Below are 21,207 nucleotides of genomic sequence, written 5' to 3' on the forward strand. Positions count from 1 at the left end.
ATGTAGGCGTTTAGTGCTATGAATTTCCCTCTAGTACTGCTTTCATAGTGTCCCATAGGTTTGGATATGTGGTGTCTTCATTTTCGTTGATCTCTAGGAAGTCTTTAATTTCTTTCTTTATTTCTTCCTTAACCCATTGGTGATTCAGTTGGGTATTGTTCAGTTTCCATGAGATTGTAGGTTTTCTGTAGTTTTTGTTGTTGTTGAAATGCAACTTTAGACCATGGTGGTCTGATAGAACACAGGAGGTTATTCCAATTGTTTTGTATCTGTTTAGATTTGTTTTGTGACCAAGTATGTGGTCGATTTTAGAGAAGGATCCATGGGGTGCTGAGAAGAAGGTATATTCTTTTTTGTTAGGATGGAATGTTCTGTAGATGTCGATTAAGTGCATTTGAGTCATGACATCAATTAAGTCTTATTTCTCTGTTAAGTTTCGATTTGGGGGATCTGTCCAGTGGTGAAAGTGGGGTGTTGAGGTCTCCCACTATTAATGTGTGGGGTTTTATATGTGATTTAAGCTTTAATAATGTTTCTTTTACATATGTGGGTGCCCTTGTGTTTGGGGCATAAATGTTCAGAATTGAGACTTCATCTTGGTGGATCTTTCCTGTGATGAGTATGTAATGCCCTTCTTGATCTCTTTTGATTGATTTTAGTTTGAAGTCTATTTTGCTGGATATCAGGATGGCTACACCCGCTTGTTTCTTAAGACCGTTTGATTGGAAAGTCTTTTCCCAGCCTTTTATTTTTAGGTAGTGTCTATCTTTGAATTTGAGATGTGTTTCTTGTATGCAGCAGAAAGATGGGTCCTGCTTTCGTATCCATTCTGTAAGCCTATGTCTTTTTATAGGTGAATTAAGTCCATTGATATTGAGGGATATTAATGTCCTGTGATTGTTCATTCCTGTTATTTTTTGGTGGTGATGTGTGTGTACTTTTCTTCGTTGGGGTTTACTGCTGTGGCTTTATCTATTGCCTGTGTTTTTGAGGGTGTATCTGACTTCCTTAGGTTGGAATTTTCCTTCTAGTGCTTTCTGTAGGGCTGGATTTGTGGATAAATATTGTTTAAATCTGGCTTTGTCATGGAATGTCTTGTTCACTCCATCTATGATGATTGAAAGTTTTGTTGGGTATATTAGTCTAGGCTGACATCCATGGTCTCTTAGTGTCTGCATTACATCTGTCCAGGACCTTCTGGCTTTCAAAGTCTCCATTGAGAAATCGGGTGTTATTCTTATAGGTTTGCCTTTATATGTCACTTGGCCTTTTTCCTTTGCTGCTCTTAATATTCTTTCTTTATTCTGTACGTTTAATTGTTTAATTATTATGTGGCGAGGGGACTTTTTTGGGGGGTCTAGTCTGTTTGGTGTTCTATAGGCTTCCTGTATCTTCATAGGCATTTCCTTCTTTAAGTTGGGAAAGTTTTCTTCTATGATCTTGTTGAATATATTTTCTGTGCCCTTGAGTTGGTATTCTTCTCCTTCTTCTACCCCTATTATTCGTAGGTTTGGTCTTTTCATGGTGTCCCAAATTTCTTGGACATTTTGGTTCATGACTTTGTTGACTTTAGTGTTTTCTTTGACTGATGAATCTATTTCTTCTATTGTATCTTCAACGCTAGAGATTCTCTCTTCCATCTCTTGCATTCTGTTGTTTATACTTGCATCTGAAGTTCCCAATCGTTTTCTCAGATTTTCTATTTCCAGCATTCCCTCTGTTTGTGTCTTCTTCATTTTTTCTATTTCCCTTTTCAGGTCTTGGACTGTTTCCTTCATTTGTTTCATTGATTTTTCTTGATTTTCTTTCAGTATTTTATTGTTCTCTTCCAGGACTTTATTGATTTCTTCTAATTTGTTTGCCCTTTCCTCTAGTTGTTTACAACGTTCTTCACATTTTTTTGTCTTTTCCTCTACACGAGCCTCTAGCTTCTTCATGATGACATTCATAAGGCTATTGTCTTCTGCTTCTTCCAATTTTTGATGTTCAGGTCTAGGTGTTGGAGGAGGGCTAAGGCCTGGTGGTGGTGTATTGCTATTCATTTTGTTGTATGTGTTTCTGCCTTGACGTCTGCCCATCTCCTTGTGGTTCGTTCTTGGCCTTATCCGCACACTTGGTTCAGACAGAGCTGACAGATTCAGGAAGTCTCTCTCTCTTGTCCAGATGGGAGCTCTCTTGTCCAAATTGGAAGTCCGGGGCAGGATGGGAGCTCTTGTTCAGAAGGGATGTCCGGGGGAGGATGGGTGCTCTCCTCTCTCTCTCTCTCTCTCTCTCTCTCTCTCTCTCTCTCTCTCTCTCTCCTGTGCTGTGCTGTGCTGTGCTTCAGAAGGGAAGTCCGGGGCAAGATGGGAGCTGGGGGCCGGCCTCTAAGTCTCAGAAGACTTGCTTTTTGCCCATGTATTAATCACAGCAACAGGAAGTAAAAACTAGGACTATATATGTGTTCATAGTCACTGAATAAAGAATAAAGGTGGTTTGGGTCATGAATATGCACACAGTGTCCTAACTCTTCAGTCATGAGGCTGAAAACAAGGTACACTGTGAATCCGAATACAATAATATTCTAAAATATTATGTCTATGGGTATGTTCATTCATGTAAGCTTAAAGGATTTGTGGACGACCTTCTGAAATCATTCAATATCTCTGAACTTTGTACAGTCTACTGTCACTCTTTAGATTCACATAAATCTTGAGTGATCACAAGTATCTCAGAAAGTCTCAAATAAACACAAAGGGTCCTCAAAACTACAAAAAATGGAATGAATGTGATCAAAGTATAATGTATAGAATTCTTAGGGGATAAAGTAAAGGATTATTAAATATGAACACTTATAACTAATTTGTAAAGATTTCTATTTATATTTATAAGTTTATCTACTACTACACTGTAGTTAATGTTACTTAAATATTTGCCTTCAACAGTAGCTCTATGCAGAGAGGTGTCAACCACAGAAGAACAAAGCAGACAAGACACCCAGGAAAGTGTTCAGTCATCGGTAAGTAAATATCTAAATTGTTTTGTATGACAAGACAACACAAGCCAAGAAAATTGCTTGTCATATCACCCTATGGAATAATTGGTCACATCTTTATTAAATTAAATTAATTTACTCTCTTGTAATCCTTAGGTTATTCTTTAGAGTCTTCATGTAGTACAAACTAAACATCACCTTTATTATGTAAATAAATAGCTTTCAGAAAATTACCTAAGCCTCCTGGTGTGTAAATTCTGTAATACTGTAAAGCTAACTTTACAATACTATCTGATGAGTAACCAGAAAAATATACCTGCTACTTCACCTATGTCCTCCATTTCCTTCAAAGCAATAAATTGTTTCAACATCTAATACTCTTGTATCAATTAGTCTAGTAAAAGTTAATTTTGATTTTTAACTTTTAAACTATTTCTTCATTTTTCTGAGAGTGGAATATTGTGTTTTATATCCTAAGGTATTTTCCTTGTCAGCAAGTTCTGTTTGTCTTGTGTAGTGAGATTCGTTTTTTATTTTTATCATTACCAAGTAACATTTATTGAGTAGATACAAGAAACTAAAGACAGTTACTCTAAATATGCAATGTCTGTTGGGTTTTACATAGTACTTAGTATGTATTTGTTGAATACTTTGAACATATATTGAATTCTGATTAAAGAAAGGCTGTGCTGTGTTGTGTTGTATAGCAAGGTCATGTTGAAGAGTTCATTCTATGTTATTCAGGTTAGCCTCAGTTTCTCCATCTATAAAATAAGATTAAGATTTAATTTAGACCTTTACCATAGAAACAATATGACATACTGTTGTTATCATCATTTTTATGATAACACTAAGATGGCCATGCTATTTTAAGTATGTGCTACTTTAACATAAATGTATGTCTCAACATATACATTCTGTTTTTATAATTCTCATGGCAATAATATTAGATTCCAGTGAGTCTTCAGTTTTGGTTAATAGGATGCCCCCTAGCTGTTAAGTATTTTGTTTGTGAGTTGTCTTGTAATAGATAAGAATTTAACACACATTTGACCTGTTGTCACTTTGAAACAACAATAAATGATATTTATGATATCATGATACTATGATATTTATTTTCATATTGGAAGGCTTTGTAGTATAAATTTTATATAAAAATTAGCAAATAACATTGCTTGTATACTTACTTGTGATGTTTCCTTGACAACTCCTTTCTTTTCTGTGACAATGCTTCTGATGGCCTTCCAGATTTGGCTTTCCTTGTGAGTGATGTATAAAGGCAAAAGTTAGACTTGATTTAGATAACATATATGAGATTCTCTGTTACAGTGATGTGAAGTCAAGTAGAGATTTCTCGTATTTCCCAGTCTCACTGCTTCTGATTTGAGATAATCAGACAATTTTAGAAGTTGTATGGTTTTCTTCTGCAATTCATTTTTTAATTTTAACAGGTTCTCTCTGAGCCTCATCTACTGAAGGAGGATGTTGTTCATTTTGCTGGGATTCCAGGACAAGAAAAAGAAAATATAGCAAATATAGAAATGAAAGGTAAGGCCACCATTTTATGTGTAGAGATTTGAAGGATCACTTATGTAAATCTGAACACAACATACATACCTTATAACATTAATCAAGTTAAATAGTTATAAGAATAATATCTAATCCAGTCTTTACAAATATTGAAGTTATGTGTGCCACTGAAGTAGCTGATTTCTCAAATTTCTTGAAACCTTTTTGGGTATCACATTGGAGTTGAAATTGTAGTTCAGTAGTGTGGTATTCTGTATCTGTCCTTGGGTTATCAAGAGGACTTTGGTTAGACAAACATTCTTTGGGAATATCTATCATTTATATTTGACAATTACAATTAAAGAATAATAGGCTATGGATTTGAGAACAAGTATAAGGCACATGGGAGGAATTGTAGGGAGGGGAGAAATGGGGAAATATCTTAAATATAGTACCAATATATGAAAAAAATAAAAAGATTTATGCAAAGACCTTTTGCATGATAGTTTAAGATATAAAAATATTAAATGAAAGTAAATATTAATTTGAATTCTGAGCATGTTTCTAAGCAGCAGAAAAAAATCCAAAAAGACAAATAGTGAAAATTGTTTATTATTGGAATCAGCATATTACTTCTTGTGATATTAATTTATTTGATGTTCTGAGCATGCAATTCTAAATACTATTGCTATATAAGAAAGAGTAATGCTCAGCATGATTCATAAAACAAGTATCAAATGGTAAAAGAAAATTGTATACCACGAGAATATATATATATATGTGTGTGTGTGTGTGTGTGTGTGTGTACACTTTATAAATATGTAATTTATGAATATATATTTCAAGTTTTATTTTCATCATCTCCTTGTGTTTTTCTGTACAAATGTGTATATCTTTTATGAGATTTAGATCTGTTTGCACTAAGCTTGAATACTGCAATGAAAATCTAAACTTTTCTCTCAGGATATTTTCACTTGTGTTCAATTGATGAAGTTGTGGATGAGGCTTTCAGAGATCATTATGTTTGTTTAACATGTAGCAAACTAATGTTTGTAAAAGTTACTTTTATAGAACATGTGTGTGTGTTGTGTGTGTGTGTGTGTGTGTGTGTGTGTGTGTTTCACATGATTAAGATACATGATTACAAGTATCTTCAAAAGAATTATATCTTCTTTGCTGGAAACATGACTCAGTCATTAACAGCACTTGCTGCTTTTTCAGTGAACCATAATTTGATTCCTAGTACCCAGTTCCTAGCACCTAGCACTCATAATCCATTTTAACTCTAGATCTAGCATATCTGGTACCAATTGTTGGCCTATGTGGGCATTCACACTCTGTGACATGCATGTGAATACAGACAAACACATAAATAAATAGTAAAATTAAAGTCTTTAAAAAGAGTTACATCTTCAACTAAAAATCAAGAGTAAGTGGAAACATTCATTGGGAGAATAAATTTAAGCATCTCTAATGTATATATATTCATTTTACATATAATTTCACTTCATTTTCTTGTACTTAAATGCATTCATTTATCAGCAGTATCAAGCATAGAAGTGACGTCCACTGAAGAGCACAAAATGGATAACAGCTCTGAATGTTCAGAGTCAATGGTATGTAACTGTTTAAATCTAAGGTCCTTATTTTACACAGCTTTGTTTTGTTTAACAAATTAATGAAAGTAAATAAAATTACTTTGTCAGACCAGACTACCCCAGAAGATAATTTATCAGAGTTGAGTATTTATTTTTTGTTTTGAACCTTGGCTTATCTAGTTTTTAAGATTTCACACATTTATACAGCACACTTTGATCATATTCATTCCTTCCCCTTCTCTAGATCCCTCCCTGGCCCTAGCATATCTCTCATCTTTCAGCTGCATGTCTTTTGCTCTTTAATAGGCCAGTAAGTCCAAATAATTCTGGCCATATGTACATGTAAGGAGTCCCCTGCTGAGGTATAGGCTGCCTCCACCACAAAGAAAAGTAACCCTTTCTCCCTCAGGAGCCACCATTGTCTCCTCAGCTAAGGGTGGAGCACTGAGAGTTCCTTCCACATCCCTGCTAGAATCTTAAGCACTCTTGATCTCATGGAGGCATTTGTGTAGGTATCCATAGCTTCTGTGATATCATTTGTCCAAAGCCAGTCTTTCACACTGACTCCTTCCTACAAATACTTAAGCTCATCATTGTTTGAAAATTCCTGGAATCTTCATGATTTCAGAAATAAACTTCTTTTATATTTTTGCCACATATCTTTCTGAAATTACCTGTGCCACCATATGTATGAATCCTATAACATGCTAAGGGGTTAATGACATAAGTTCTATGATTAAACATTTGGAAATTTGAGCAAGATCTTTGTGATGATAGACATATTGGGTTGATGTTAAAGGGTTATAATTTATAGTGGGTCAAGAATTATGTTTTTTTGATCAACATCGGTTCCAATTTTAATATTGCACTAACTTTCTAGCAGACCTCCATTAGTCTGAGATGTCTTCCATTATTCTTCCGTTAGATGTAGAAAATAGGGTCAAACAACTTACCAATGTGTCTATTAAGACTATTAAGACTGCCTTTTATGCACATTCAACATGAGGGCATTTTTCTCCACATATGAAGGTACCTTTCTGGTTTACTTCCATGTAAAGGACATAGATTGGTATGAAAGTTATACATATACACTACGCTTATTGTATCTGATAATGGTCTTAACAAGATGCCTCATATTGATCTACACATCTATACAGATTACATTTGCAGAGAAATTTTAATAGTTATGTGCTTGGGTGCTATTTGATAACTAGGCTTGACATTCTCTGGAATATGTTTTAAAATGTTTAGACTGTGAATATATTACTTTTATTACCTACTAATACTATATAATACACATCAAAAATTTTATATTCCAGATAAGGCTCTTATCTATAGCTATTAAAAGGTTTCTGCAAATGCAGACTATAAGGATATGTGAATCAATATGAGACATTTTGTTGGATTTTATTGCCCCAAGTTCATGGGCCCATTTAAAAAACAGATTTATTTATGTGTTTGAGTGTTTTTCCTGCATGTATGTATGTGCACTGCTTGTGTGGCTGGTGCTGCAAAGGCCAGAAGAAGATGGTACAGAACTAGAGTGAAGAACAACGGCAAATCATCATGAGGGTGTGAGGAACTGAACCAAAGTCTCTGCAAAAACACAATAGCTCTTAACTACTGACACATCTCTCAAGCACCCTCCTTTCTTGTTCATTACAAAGCACACCCTAAGATGATGACACTATTTTGTTATTGGAATAAGAAGTGGGACCTAAACACTGCTTTTGTTTTGTTTGTGGCTGTGGCAATATTACTAGGTTCCGATGCATCTCGATCTCTGGACATGTAATGCTCTCTACACTGTATTCATTTGTGACTGGCTTTATTAGAGCCTGAGTATAACAAGTATGCTCTGGTGATTTCATTGGGGGAGATACAAATGTATTTTAGAATTATTTTCATAGTTAAGATGTATTGTTTATTTTTGTATATGTGTAATATTGTTTGTATTTTGAAATCTTAGCATAAATAATCTTAATGGTGTCTTTCCTTGCTATCATGTATTTGATGCCTACTATTCTTTCTTTGAAAACAGTTATGATAACATACTAGGCCTGCTCTCTTTTTTTATTCCATGCCTATGAAGTAAAAACTTAGAAATTATTTAAATAATGTATACTACATTTCTCCCAATGGCATGCAATCATATGTATTCTTCCTTAATTTCTACATTTTTCTTTTAAAATGAGAAACTCTGATTTCTTATGAGTTTATAGATCATTTGTGCAGCTCATTTTTATGCTAAATTTCATAGCCTATGTCTGAGTGTCTTCTACAGAAGAGAGATGTGAGTCATTTACCTGGGACTGCAGATCAAAGAAGAAAAAACATTACAAGTGGAGAGATGAAAGGTGTGAGCTATGTTTATGAGATCCCCACTGATATAACAGTTACGTAAATCAGGAGAACCGATATTTGAAAGTAGATGTATAATTATTTTTATATATTGAGTTAAAGAATTTAAATGGTAGTAAGATTGATTTCTAATACAATTTCAGCAGACACTGTAACTGAATGTGTAAGTAAAACAGCTGAATTGTTCAATAAATTACAAGGCACAGTAGGATCTGAGGGGAATTCAATCACAATGCAATACAGAGCAGACATGGATTTAAATGAGGACAAAGTTATTGAGTTCAGGAAGTACCAGAGTCAGGGAAGGAGTGTGTTGTAGTTAGAAGGTGATATGTGGCCACACACCCAAGAATATTTGGGTGGCACAATTTGGTCTTGATAAGCTCTTTTTTTTTTCTTTTTAAAAAAAAAGACACAAAGTTGGGTAGCCAATGAGGAGGGGTGGATCCAGAAAAAGTTAAGAGAAGAGAAATGAATGCGATCAAAATACAATGTATGAAATTCTCAAAGAAATTAAAGAAATAATTTATTTTTTTATAAAGAAGGCAAATCATATCCATTGGGCTCATATGTTTATATACTTGCTTTCCCACCTCTTGACACTCCCTGGAAATGCTATTATCCTCTGGAAAATTGAGCTGTGGTGGAGAAAGTGAGTCAGTGGAGACAGAATATGAAGGATTTTGGCCTAACTTTACTTTCTGATTTCCCCTCAGGGACTGTGATAGTGCTGGCCATGTGATTCAGTGGCTTTAGGTGTCCAGATTTATCCTTGGGTAAAACAAAATACTCTTGTTATCAAAGATTCTCACTGCTTACTACTTTGATACACAGCTGAACCAAAGGAAGGATAAATATTGATTTGGTTCTAGGCTAGTTTGAAAGGAACATGAAAGTTGCAAAGAGATTAATAATAATAAATAATAAAACTTTAGGCACCTATTGGAACCAGCATACTAATACTTTGTTATCAGTATATCTATATTTCTAGTTGTATAATACACTTGCATTGCTAAATAAGGATGAATACTGTGGTCAGAATGTGTGTGTGTGTGTGTGTGTGTGTGTGTGTGTGTGTGTGTGTGTAAATAAATGAATAAAATAAGACTATATTGTAGTGATAATTTGCTTAAAGTGAATTACTCTCTATATAAAAGAAAGCAGGAGATGGAGGTTAAATTTGGAATTCTTGGTGAGGAATCCCAAGCAAACTTCTTTCAGATAGCTACATTGAAATTATATTCAACCTCAAAGCTCAGCCACTGCAGCTGCATAGTTTTGTGCAACCAGAATAGAATGCTAGAATTATGGAGAGCTGAATCATTTCAATTCTCTCCATAATTCTTAAACATCTTATTTATTATATAATCAAAAGGATTCTTTATATTCAGATGATACTTTCATTATCTTTTCAACTGAGTTGATAAAGAAATACTAGGATCCATAATACAGTGAGAAAACGTATATACACCAGTACCCCTTGTATATTTTGAAAACAAATGAACAAAAACAAAAAACAAATATTTCACAGTACTGAGGAGGTCTCCAATCACTTCAGTTGGTGAAAAGGGTGTTGATATAAAGCACCATACATTTCTTAAAATGCAATTTTCATCATCTCTTTGTTCTTGTTGAGTCATAGGACAAATGAATCGAAATTGCTATAGTATGACAGAATGACTTTTCCTGATATGTTCCAGTAAGTGTATGTGTCCTGATGATTACCATCAGCATACACAGGAACCGTAACTCCTGAGGGCCTGGGGTTGATATTTGACCAGAGATCATACCTCTCTTTACCACTTATCATTCAAAGTGTTGTGTTTGCATTTTCTTAAGTGAGGGTCACTAGACTCATATAAATCTGAAAAATACTACTTTTAAAATTTAGTTAAGAACTTATCCTTATTTTTTTTAACTTTTATTCCTTTTTTTTTTTGGTATTATGAACTAAAAACATGAAAGGAGGCAAACAATTATCTCCAAAGACCAAAATCTAAATAGTTCACAATTTTCCAAGTTAGCTACTTGGATAGATTCCCTTCCCTATTAGTACTGCACAGTTAATTGGTTATTTTGTCAATTTTTGCATAGCTGAATTTGTACCTCTTCATATTTGTAGGCTCTCCAAAGGAATATCTGCCTCAATTCAAGGTAATACATGTTACATAGTGTCAATACGATTAATTGCACGTTTTATGATTAATTACATGTTTTATGAAATTAAAAAAATACATGACATTTCTTCTCTCAACATCCATACAGCCTATCATTCAAAGGGAAAGTTCGTTTGAACACACAGCAGTAGTAAGCATGCTTGAAAGTACAAGCGAATCAGGTAATTTGCAATATCAATACTTTGAAAAGAAGGTGTGTGAAAGATGTGAAATGTTTTCCATGTTCTTACTCTTTTATCTTTACAACTCAAAATCTGAGGAGATAATTTGTCAATGATTCAAATGTCCTTGTTGGCACTGGCATACGAATTACAAAATGTACACAAATATTAGAGACAAAAATGTTAAAATATGAGTCTAATTGTATGGCTCCCCAAGGACAGTTCACCAGGAAGATCCTTGACCAGTTGTGCAACTCCCACTGTTTAATGATTGACGTGTGCACCCTTTCCAAAGCTACAAATACTTACTGGAAAAGTGGGCATCATTGGCACACCCGTGTTTTGTAATGCAGCTGACCTGTGGAATTCAGACCCATCTTTAAGACTGCAGTAATTTCCCATGGTGAAGCGGAGGGGAGATACATTTTCATTCCTACTGGAAACCACAAGCAATTGGAAATATACAAAGAGTGTTTCTTCCAGCTGGTTCACCATGGCAAACTTAAATATGTCACTTGGGTAGACATGAGATAGTGTGAGGTAAAGAAAACTCGGTGATTTTAAGCATTCACCCATAAATGAACCACTCAGCATGAGTGAACAAACTCTAGACACAAAACTGGAAAATACCATTGAAGTATTTAGATTCATAGTGTACAATATTCTCAACCTCATATCAGAAATACTGCTGTAAGGCCCGGGCTGGTCGGAAGACATCCGCAGCCCGCCATTTAGGCAGGTGCTAGTGGGCCATCGGGCCTTAGTTGATGTCTGTGGCTCCTGTTGCAACTGAAGGCTGTGTAGTTTCCTGGGGTCTAATCAGCCACCTGGGACCATGTTGGAGCTCAAGGGCCATGCTGCAAGAGTCCTTAAAATTGTTCATTGGAAAGATGAAAATTCAATATCATCATAGCTATGTTTAAACATTCAATTTATTTCTATATAATACTTTCACTTTATTACTATATTGTATCTAAGGTTCATTAAATATATTCATTTGTCAGAAGAACCAGGCAATGAAGTACCATCAACAGAAGAACTAACAAGGCCTGAGGAAAATCAAAGTGTACAGTCATGGGTATGGAAATATTACATGGATGGGTCTCATTCAATATTGTTTTGTTTTAACTTGCTTAATAACTCGACAGGCAAATACAATTACAATATCAAACTGTCATTAGCAATAGTTGGTCATATTATGTACTTTATTTAAAATATATTTTACCATCTTATTATTCTTAACATGTTCTTAGGGGTCCTTATGTAATCATGATCTTGATTTTGTTGCTCAATATCTTTGTAAAAATTATTTGAAACTTCATGTGTTTTAGCCCTATAACATACTAATTTGTTAAAAATCAAAATACATCCTTATGAGTAAGCAGTAAGAAAATCTCTTAGTCGCCACATATCTAGCAGTTTATTCATACCAGTATCTATTATTGAAATGATTGTAATTGGCCAGTACCTATTGTCTTAGTTTTTCTGACAAGAGATCATTTTTATTATAGCTTCTTTCGAGAAATTGCTTTATTTTCTCTGGGAATTGAATGTCGGGTTTGATATTCCAAAGTGTTTTCTTTGTTGATAATTAATACTTTATTTTTGTTTGATTTGATCTGTTATCGTTGTTGCTGCATATATTTATTGATTTCATATAAGAAAGCACCAGCAGATGTCTCCAAATACATAGAGCTTGTTAGGTTTTTGCATAGTAAACGTTTGGTATACTCACAGGCTTATACTTGTTAAGAAAAGACTACGCTATGAAACCATGCCACACTGAGATTCCCATTGTGTGTGACCACATTTTCATCAGTTCCTCAGTCTATGACATGGGAATAAGATTGTAACCAGAGGTTTAACAATGAGCTTTCTTGCTATGTTTTAATTATTATTATCATTATTTTAAGATAGAAATGGTGCTTTACCTTGAGCAAGTAAGTAAAACACACACACTTTTTTTTTTTTTTTTTGCTAGTTTTCATGGTAAAAATACTCGATGCCTGTAAATACTTATATTGGTTTGTGGAATTCTCATGTAATTAAAGTATTTGTGAGTTGCTTAGTTGCAGACAGAAGTTTCACACATTGTGGCAGTGATTTTAATCTGAAAAAGAAAACAAAACTTGGCATTTATTTTTACATGTTAAAGGTATCACTTATGCATTTGATATAAATTCTCATATTAAAATGTTAACAAATCATCCTGATTCATCTCTACTTGATGATGCATATTTGACAGTTATTGTGATTCCTAGGAAATGTTTCAGATTTTTCTTTCGTGTGCACACCTTGAGAGGCGTGTGCATTCAGCAGTTAGGCTCACACTAGACGGCACCTGAAGGTTTCAGCCTACATGACAATGCTTTTCAGTACATGCTGCCCTCAGGGTTCAGTCTGGTTGCTTTTGAAATGAGGCATTCGGATACTCTTAGAAGAAAAGAAGGTATCTTGCAGCTTATTTTCATATTAATTTTAACAGACTACCTCTGAGACCTTTTCACAGGAGGACAATGTGGTTCCTTTAGCTGGGACAACAAATGAAGGACCAGAAGATGTCACAAATGTGGAAGTGCAAGGTAAAGTCTTTATTTGATGCATAGCCCTTTAGGGCAAATATTTATGGAAATCAAAATGGTTGGTTTATTATCCTAGTCAAACATACTTAGCTATTTCTCACGTAGCAAGTTAAAGCTTCATACAGGCCACGTACAAACAGTTTCTGCAGACATTGTAACTGAATGAACTGCTAAAGAAACAGATAAAAATATATCAGAAAGTATCATAATGTCTGAGGAGTACTGGGAAAAGGAGGCAGAGCAAAGAGTGACAGGAAAGCCATCAAGGGACCAAAAGGAACCAGTGAAGACGCATGTGCAGTGTGTATGTAGGGGTGGGGGTGGGTAATGAGATTTTTTTTTAATGACTTATGCTCACTTTAAAAATAATTGTGTGTTGGTTTGTGTGTGTGTAATGAGTTATAAAATTTGTGCTATGGATGGGAATTAGCCATAAATCCAAACTGTTTGCCCATCAAATCAAATCACTTCCTAAGTACTGTACTACTGTTCCAACTGTTCAACCCTTTCTTCCTTCTCCTCCTTTTCCTCCTCCTCTCCTGGCTACACTTTCTCCTCCTCAGTTCTTTCGGTCTTCTTCCTTCTCATGCATCTGCTATTCTTTCTCTTTGTGCATTTATAGACAGGCCTTTCACATATAATATCCATGTATTACAAGTGAGTGTTAAATTACTTACCATATGTAAACCTTGCATGATTCCATGCATCATATAATATATAGAATTTACAACTCCACACTAGGTTTTCTAAAAGTCATAAAAATTCACCATTTATTATAACTAAGTTTAAACATTTCCAATTATTCTGATATAATACTTTTACGTTTTCTACCACCACATTATAACTAATGCTATGTAAATACGTGCATTCATTAGCAGTTCCAGACAAAGGAATGATATCAACAGAACAACAAAAACATGACAGCCATGGAAATAGTCATTCACTGGTATGTACATGTATAATACTGTGTTGTTTTGTTTAGCAAGATAGTGTAGGCACATACAGTTACATAGCATATCACTGTGTGGAATAATCATAATTTTGTATTTATTTTTAAAAAACATTTTACCATCTTATAATACTTAGAGTATTCTTAGAGACTTAGTTTTGTTGCCTAGTGTCTTTCTGAGAATTACTAGATCCTTCGGGTGTATCAACTCCATAACATTCCAATTAGTTAAGACCAAACTACAGTCTCATGAATGAGCAGAGAAGTAAAGGTTAACTTCTCACACAGCCCCCTCTTCCTTCAAAGCAATGTCTGAGACAGTTCTAATCTGTGATACTCTATGACATCAACTGTTCTAGTAAGAGTTACTTTCGAGTTAGAATATTTGGGACTTTACTTGATATTGGAATGTTCAGTTCTATTTTACATAGTATTTCCCTTGTTGACAACCTACATATTTATTTTGTTTTATGGGATCCATTTAATTATCATTGTCCTCATTAAAGACATTTTTTGGCTAGATATAAGAAAGAACCAAAAGGCAGATTGTTGAGTTTTGCAAACTAAATAATAAATATTTGTTGACTACACAGAACAGACTTTGGGTATTAAGACTTTATTTCATGAAGCAATGCCATGTTGAAGTGTTTATTCTATGTGATGTGTAATAACTTCAGTTAATCTATCCACTGAGTGGAACTAAGATAAGTTAAGAAGTTTAACTTACAGATTTAATATGATGATGTATAGTTTATTTTCTATCATTTTAGCATTAAAATGACAATGCTATTTACCCTAATCATATAAAATGATTTTTGCTAGTTTTATGCTAATACTAGGTTCCTATTAATCATCAGACTGGCTTACTGGATTGCTTCCCTCACTGTAACTATCCATTTGTGGGTCTCTTACAAATGGGATTTTAATACATTTCAGGTGGTGATTGTAATTTACTTGGTATTTATTTTTATAGGTAGAGGGTTTGATGTCTGTGTGAGTTAAATTTCATTTTATTTATTTTTTCTGACACAAGATTTCTCTGTGTAGCCCTGGCTATCCTGAAACTTGCTCTGTAGACCAGACTGGCCTCAGACTCAGAGATCTGCCTGTCTCTGCCTCCCAAGTATTAAATTTCATTTGGAAAGTATTACTAAATAATCATCATTTATATTTACTCCTGGCATTTTGGTGTCAGTCTTATTGCTCTTAAAATGTTGCAGATGGTCTTATGAGTATTGTGTGTTGTCAGTGGGCATATGGCAAGAGAAACTAGATTTGATTTAGATAACATACAAGGTGCTTAGTGCAAAAGACATGGCTTACAATACTTTGTACTCTAATTTTTGAAACTGGCTGCATTTGGAATGTGGTATTATATGTCTTTTTTTAAAATATTAATTTCAACAGACAACCCCTGAGACTGCTATGTATATGGAAGATGTGGTTCATTTTTCTGTGCCTGCAGAACAAATACTAGAAAACATGGCAAATGCAGAAACTAAAGGTAAGATCTACATTTTTATGTGCAGCCTTTGGAAGGAATATTCACATAAGTAATATTTAGGTGATTCAGATGGGACAAGTTATTCTGGTAGACAAAGATACTGACCTATTTCTCATACAGGAAGCTACAGGGTAATAAGAATGATGTACCATCTACTTTCTGTGAATGTTGAAATCTAACATGCCACTACAGCAGCTGAATTTCTAAAGAGATTACAAAGTATTGAGTTGTCTGAGGAACATGATGAAGAAAGTGCAGAGAAGGCAGGGGAAGGAATGTTCGATGGTTACTAAGTACAGGGAGTAAACACAAGCCAGCAAAGGTGTGCAGAGAGGAGTGTGCAAAACACCGAAATTCTCCAGGAAGTGAAATATAGAATACTATATATGTAGGAACCACAGTGTAACCTTCTAATATGTAACCAAGCACTAACAGCAAAACCACACATTTCACTGCATTATTTCTGGGACGCCATTAAGCATCATGCCTACTTGTTCTTGAGTTTCATCAGATTGAACACAGTTGCCATTTAACACCTGCATAGAAATTAATATCCAATAGTGGGTCACTGCCCAGAGTAGTATCACAGAAACCCAAGTCATAGAAACGGAGATAACCGAAGCACCGAGAGGGCTGTGAGCTTTTCAAGTGCATTCTGGCCAGCTCAAAATCCCACTGGTAGTATTTTATTTTTCTGTGGTTTTAATTTTGTGAACATTTGGATGAGGAAAAGAACCAGACTTGAAAAAGAATTGGGGTAATATAATTTAGAAGGAGATCTCCTATCAAGTATAAATTCTCAATTTGAATGGCTCACCTGTTGGGTCTCATGACAGACTTGACATTGAGATTAGGTCGGTCTGGGATTCTGGATTTCCCGTGGTTTATCAAGAGGATTCTTGTTAACTATACATTGTACTGGGGATCAGATATCAAAAGTTCCATGCAACAGTACATTTGATCATGGTTTGAGACATAATTGAACCAAAGAGAGATTGAATACTGCTTTGGTTCTGGGCATGTTTCTAGACAGCCAGACAATTCCAAAGAGATGAATGATAGCAAGTTCCCTTTTGGAATTTGCTCATTAACTCTGTGCTATCACTTGTTTAAATTCAAATTGCATAATTCTTATACAGTGTCTGAGTCAGGGATAAAGAAAATGCAGCATAATTATACATCTAGTAGTAAATGGACAGAAAGAAGGACATATCTAGAAAATGGAAGGAATGATCTGCATAGATACAATATCATAAACAGGAGTATAAACATATATACATTATAACAAAAATGACTTTAAATTTGTATCAACATATAAAAATCCATACCAATGTAAAATATTTGAGAATAATTGTTGCTTTTTAGTGCCATGTGCTGGCTGCTCAAGTGCTCAGCTACATAACAGGGCTTCTTAAAAGAGCTGCATCTCTGTATGCCAAGCCTACCAGAGACTGGGGTCACCAAGAAGCTGCCTCAAGAAGCTGGTTGTTCAGAACTTTTTTTTTTAGCTTTCTCAGTCCTTATGTGAATATACTTGGCCAGACATTGGGTATCATATGTAATGAGTCTTTTTCTGTTTTGCCAGCCAGCTCCCAAATAATGACAGAGACTTATTAATTATCAAAAGCTCAGCCTATAGCTTAGTCTTGTTCCCAACTAGCTCTTATAACTTAAATTAATCCATTTATATTAATCTACATTCTATCATGTTACCTCTAACTTAAATTAATCCATTTATATTAATCTACGTTCTACCATGTTACCTCTCTTCCATCTTATACCTCCTGCTTCTTCTCCATGTCTCCTGGCTTCTGCATGCCTAGATTCCTCCTTTCTCTCTCTCCCTGGAAATCCCGCCTACACCTCCTGCCTTGCTACTGGCCATTCAGCTTTTTATTACAGTAATAACAGCAATACATTTTCACACAGTGTACAGATATTCCGCAACAAAGATCCTATGTGTTTGGGTGACATTACCACTGACATAAAAACAGCAGCTCTTACTAGGATAGGGATGTATGTCTTGGTTAGGTTTTTTTTTGTAAAAGCTCTACAAGGACTAGCATGGTACATGAAAGCAATGTAGGACAATATTATCTACACAGTATACTATTACAATGCTTATTTCCAGAGTCACAGAATTATGTTGTAGTAAATGTTGCAATTAGTCAATATGTAGCTGATACAAAATCCCCAGTAACTACATGAAGATCATTTTATTTTATTTTTCATTCAACTGTCTGTATTTGTTCATGTACATGCACATATGTGTATATGCTTGTGCATATGTGACTATGTACAAGTGGAGGCTTAGGTCATTCTCAAGTTGTGTTCTTCAGAGCCAACCACCACATTTCTTGAGAAAGATTCTCTCCCTGGGACATGGGACTTGCTGAGGCATCTAGGCTGACTTGCGAGTGAGAACCAGAAGTTCTCTTGGCTCGTTAGTAAAGATGGGTTGAGTCTCAACAGAGATAGAGGAAAATGAATAAATTTTCAACAATATATGTGTTCACACAATGAGCAAAAAATACCAATAGTTTTGATGTTGAAAGAGAACATTGTTCTCATATTTCTTTAATGAAGTTGGGAACAGTGAGCATGGTGAATTTGAAGACATCATTGGTATTTGTATGTTGTCTATATGGTTTGATCACTGATGTTGAATTGATAAATTTGAAACTGAAACCTCAAAATATTTTATGCCTTTAACCTATAACAAATCAGTGTCTTCTCAACTCATACACAAGCATACAAATGTATATGTATGTGTACATGCTCACACATAAATACTAAGGGTAAAGAAAATCATTAGTTAAGAAAGTAAGTATACAAATTTACTTTAAATAATTTTAAACATTTCTCTCTATATATATGTATGTGTATGTATATATATACACCATGTAATTATGTTTTATTTACTTAAATCTGCATTTTTTTCAGCAAAACCAGACAAAGAAGTGACTTCAGAAGAAGAGCAATCAAGGCATTGCCACAGTGAAAGAGTTAAGTCCATGCTATGTCAATATTAGATTGACAATTGTCATTCAATACTATTTGTTTAACAAGGTAGCTTAGGTAAACAAATAATGCTTTAGATTATCCTATAGAGCAAATGGCCATAATTTAATATTTTCCCTAAAATGTTAGTTCATCATGTTTGTTATATTATTTTAAGATGTGCATAAAATGCAGAAATAAACTTCATCTTTCATTCAAAAGCCAATATTTTTGTAAAGTTATGAAACTTGTAAATTTGAAAAAGATGTATGTGACAGCCTCCAGTTGAATTGGCACTAAAAGGTGGATCAACGTTTGGGGTTTTCGATTACCAGTTGATAATTCCAACCTTAAGTCTGAATCCTTCCTTCTGATCTCTAGATGATGTCTACTGCCTACTGAAAGTTCATTTTGAGAATAAGTACTCTCAGTGTGGGTCACATATGTGTTACACATGAAAACACTTTCTTAGCTTTTCTTTATTTAAAGTGTGTAAACTAGCAAATATTGCTCAAACTACCATGCACTTTCCTATATTAACATATATTAGTCTTAGATGACTCATATTAATTCATATATCTATGTGGGTTTCATGTATATGAACTTTTAATACTCATTTGTTAGAGCAATATCATAGCTAAGTTTGGCATAATCTTGGTGATGTTTTAAATATTTGAATTTTGAATAAATTAATATTATATGAAATATCTTTAATATATAATATTTATATATTATAACCCTGATAAAGGCTTATGACACAGTGACAGAGTAGCAAAGTTAAGGAAGATGCAAGCATTTATGGTTATAGTACATGATTTATATGAATAAAGCAAGAGATGCTTACATGAAGAACAAGAGTGATGTTTGTAGGTAGCACCAGTGGAGAATGTATGGGATTCTATAGTTAAATTGTCCTGTGTGATATTTAACTGTACCCTAAGAGTTGAGAACAAGTCAGTCAAGTCAGTGAGTAAGAGGATAACGCATTGGATGGAGTATAATAGAATGCATCCATTCATCATAGGGGTCTTCCCATTGCAGAATGACCAGAAACAATGGAACAAATGTCCTCATAGTCATGTTTAAATTTATAAGGTACAGACAAAGAGATGTTCAGTGAGTGCCTGGCACACATACACCAGATTTCCAATTAATTTTTGTATGCTTTCCTCATTTCCAAGCCTTGCTCTACACTTTTGGAGTTCTCTTTTAGTTAGGATTTAGATGTGTATAATTTCTTGTACTTGTAAGTTATTATGTAAATACACTCATAAAATTTCCATGATCTTTATGAATTCATTCTATCTTTTTTTTTTTGGTTTTCAAGATAGGGTTTCTCTGTGTAGCTTTGGAACCTGTCCTGGAACTCACTCTGTAGACCAGGCTGGCCTCGAACTCACAGAGATCCGCCTGCCTCTGCCTCCTGAGTGCTGGGATTAAAGGCGTGCACCAATTAATTCATTCTAACTATATTCTTATCAAAATCATTACTACTAAATATTAAAATCTTTAAAAGGTTTTTATCTGTATTAAGCAATTGATATACCATTCTCCACATAGTAAATACGAGAGGAAATTAAACATTTTCCTTTCCCCATATCCTTCACTACCTTCAAAACATTGGGTACTGAAAGCTTAAGTGGTTTATACTCATTACACCAAGTACAATATAAGAAATGTTTTCTACGTATAACATTTGCTAATGTTCTTTACTTCCTCTGGGGAACCAAATGTAGTCTTTGGATTTGCAACAAATTTTTTCTTTTTGACATCTTCCATTTATTTCATTTAATAGGATCCATTTAATTTCCATTATCATAATCTAAAAGTCTAAGTGTTAAAAAAGAAGATGTAAGAAAACACTACAGATGATTAATAAACACAAACATGTTGTTGGGTTTTTGCATAGTATTGAATTAATTCATTAAATATGCAGAGCAGAACAGATGATGAATAGTGTTTTTAAAGTGTCTGGTTAATTAATAAGGGATCAGTTTATGGGTCAGTAGCTAATGTGGTTGCCAAAGAAGTGTGAAGACCATTGTTCAGGTTCTCACTACCCTCATAAATGGCAAGTGGGTACAGAAGTCCACGTGTAATCCAATAGCTAGGAAGGTGGAGAAAGGAGCAAGCTAGCTAGCCAGACTGTAGATGTTGGTAAACTTCAGGTTCAATGTGGAAATCTTGCTGTATAAATAAAGTGGAGAGCAATCAGGGTAGACTCCTGAAGTTAGCCTGGACTTTCACAAGCAGGAACACATTCATGCAAGTATGCTCATTCACACATGAGCACCCACACGCATACATACAAGTACATAGTTACACATACACAGAGATAGAATTGAGAGTGTAGAGAGAGAGAGACAAAGACATGTTGAAGTCTCCATTCTAT

The 21,207-nt window shown here is 34.5% G+C and overlaps 2 protein-coding genes and 1 long non-coding RNA gene across 4 annotated transcripts in view; all 3 read left to right on the forward strand.

The window, feature by feature from the left end:
* The window catches only part of LOC131907738 (uncharacterized), a 37,590-nt gene extending 34,448 nt beyond the window's left edge, over positions 1-3,142 (forward strand). The window contains exons 15-16 of the mRNA XM_059258843.1: positions 2,925-2,998; positions 3,131-3,142. Of these exons, the coding sequence (XP_059114826.1) occupies positions 2,925-2,998; positions 3,131-3,142 (86 nt within the window). The remainder of the gene's footprint in view (positions 1-2,924; positions 2,999-3,130) is intronic.
* Positions 3,143-4,424: 1,282 nt separating this feature from the next.
* LOC131908105 (uncharacterized) lies at positions 4,425-8,440 on the forward strand. Its single transcript, XR_009378547.1, has 3 exons — positions 4,425-4,522; positions 6,026-6,099; positions 8,342-8,440. It is a non-coding gene; the product is annotated as an uncharacterized LOC131908105 (long non-coding RNA).
* A 2,247-nt stretch (positions 8,441-10,687) lies between these two features.
* Positions 10,688-21,207, forward strand: part of LOC131908106 (uncharacterized) — a 29,504-nt gene continuing 18,984 nt past the window's right edge. For both annotated transcript variants that reach the window (XM_059259172.1, XM_059259173.1), the window contains exons 1-6: positions 10,688-10,780; positions 11,785-11,858; positions 13,266-13,362; positions 14,238-14,308; positions 15,719-15,815; positions 18,759-18,820. In XM_059259172.1, the coding sequence (XP_059115155.1) occupies positions 10,756-10,780; positions 11,785-11,858; positions 13,266-13,362; positions 14,238-14,308; positions 15,719-15,815; positions 18,759-18,820 (426 nt within the window). In that variant the 5' untranslated portion in view covers positions 10,688-10,755. The remainder of the gene's footprint in view (positions 10,781-11,784; positions 11,859-13,265; positions 13,363-14,237; positions 14,309-15,718; positions 15,816-18,758; positions 18,821-21,207) is intronic.

Source organism: Peromyscus eremicus, chromosome 4 (genome assembly GCF_949786415.1).
Source record: "Peromyscus eremicus chromosome 4, PerEre_H2_v1, whole genome shotgun sequence".
In the NCBI taxonomy this organism is placed as follows: domain Eukaryota; kingdom Metazoa; phylum Chordata; class Mammalia; order Rodentia; family Cricetidae; genus Peromyscus; species Peromyscus eremicus.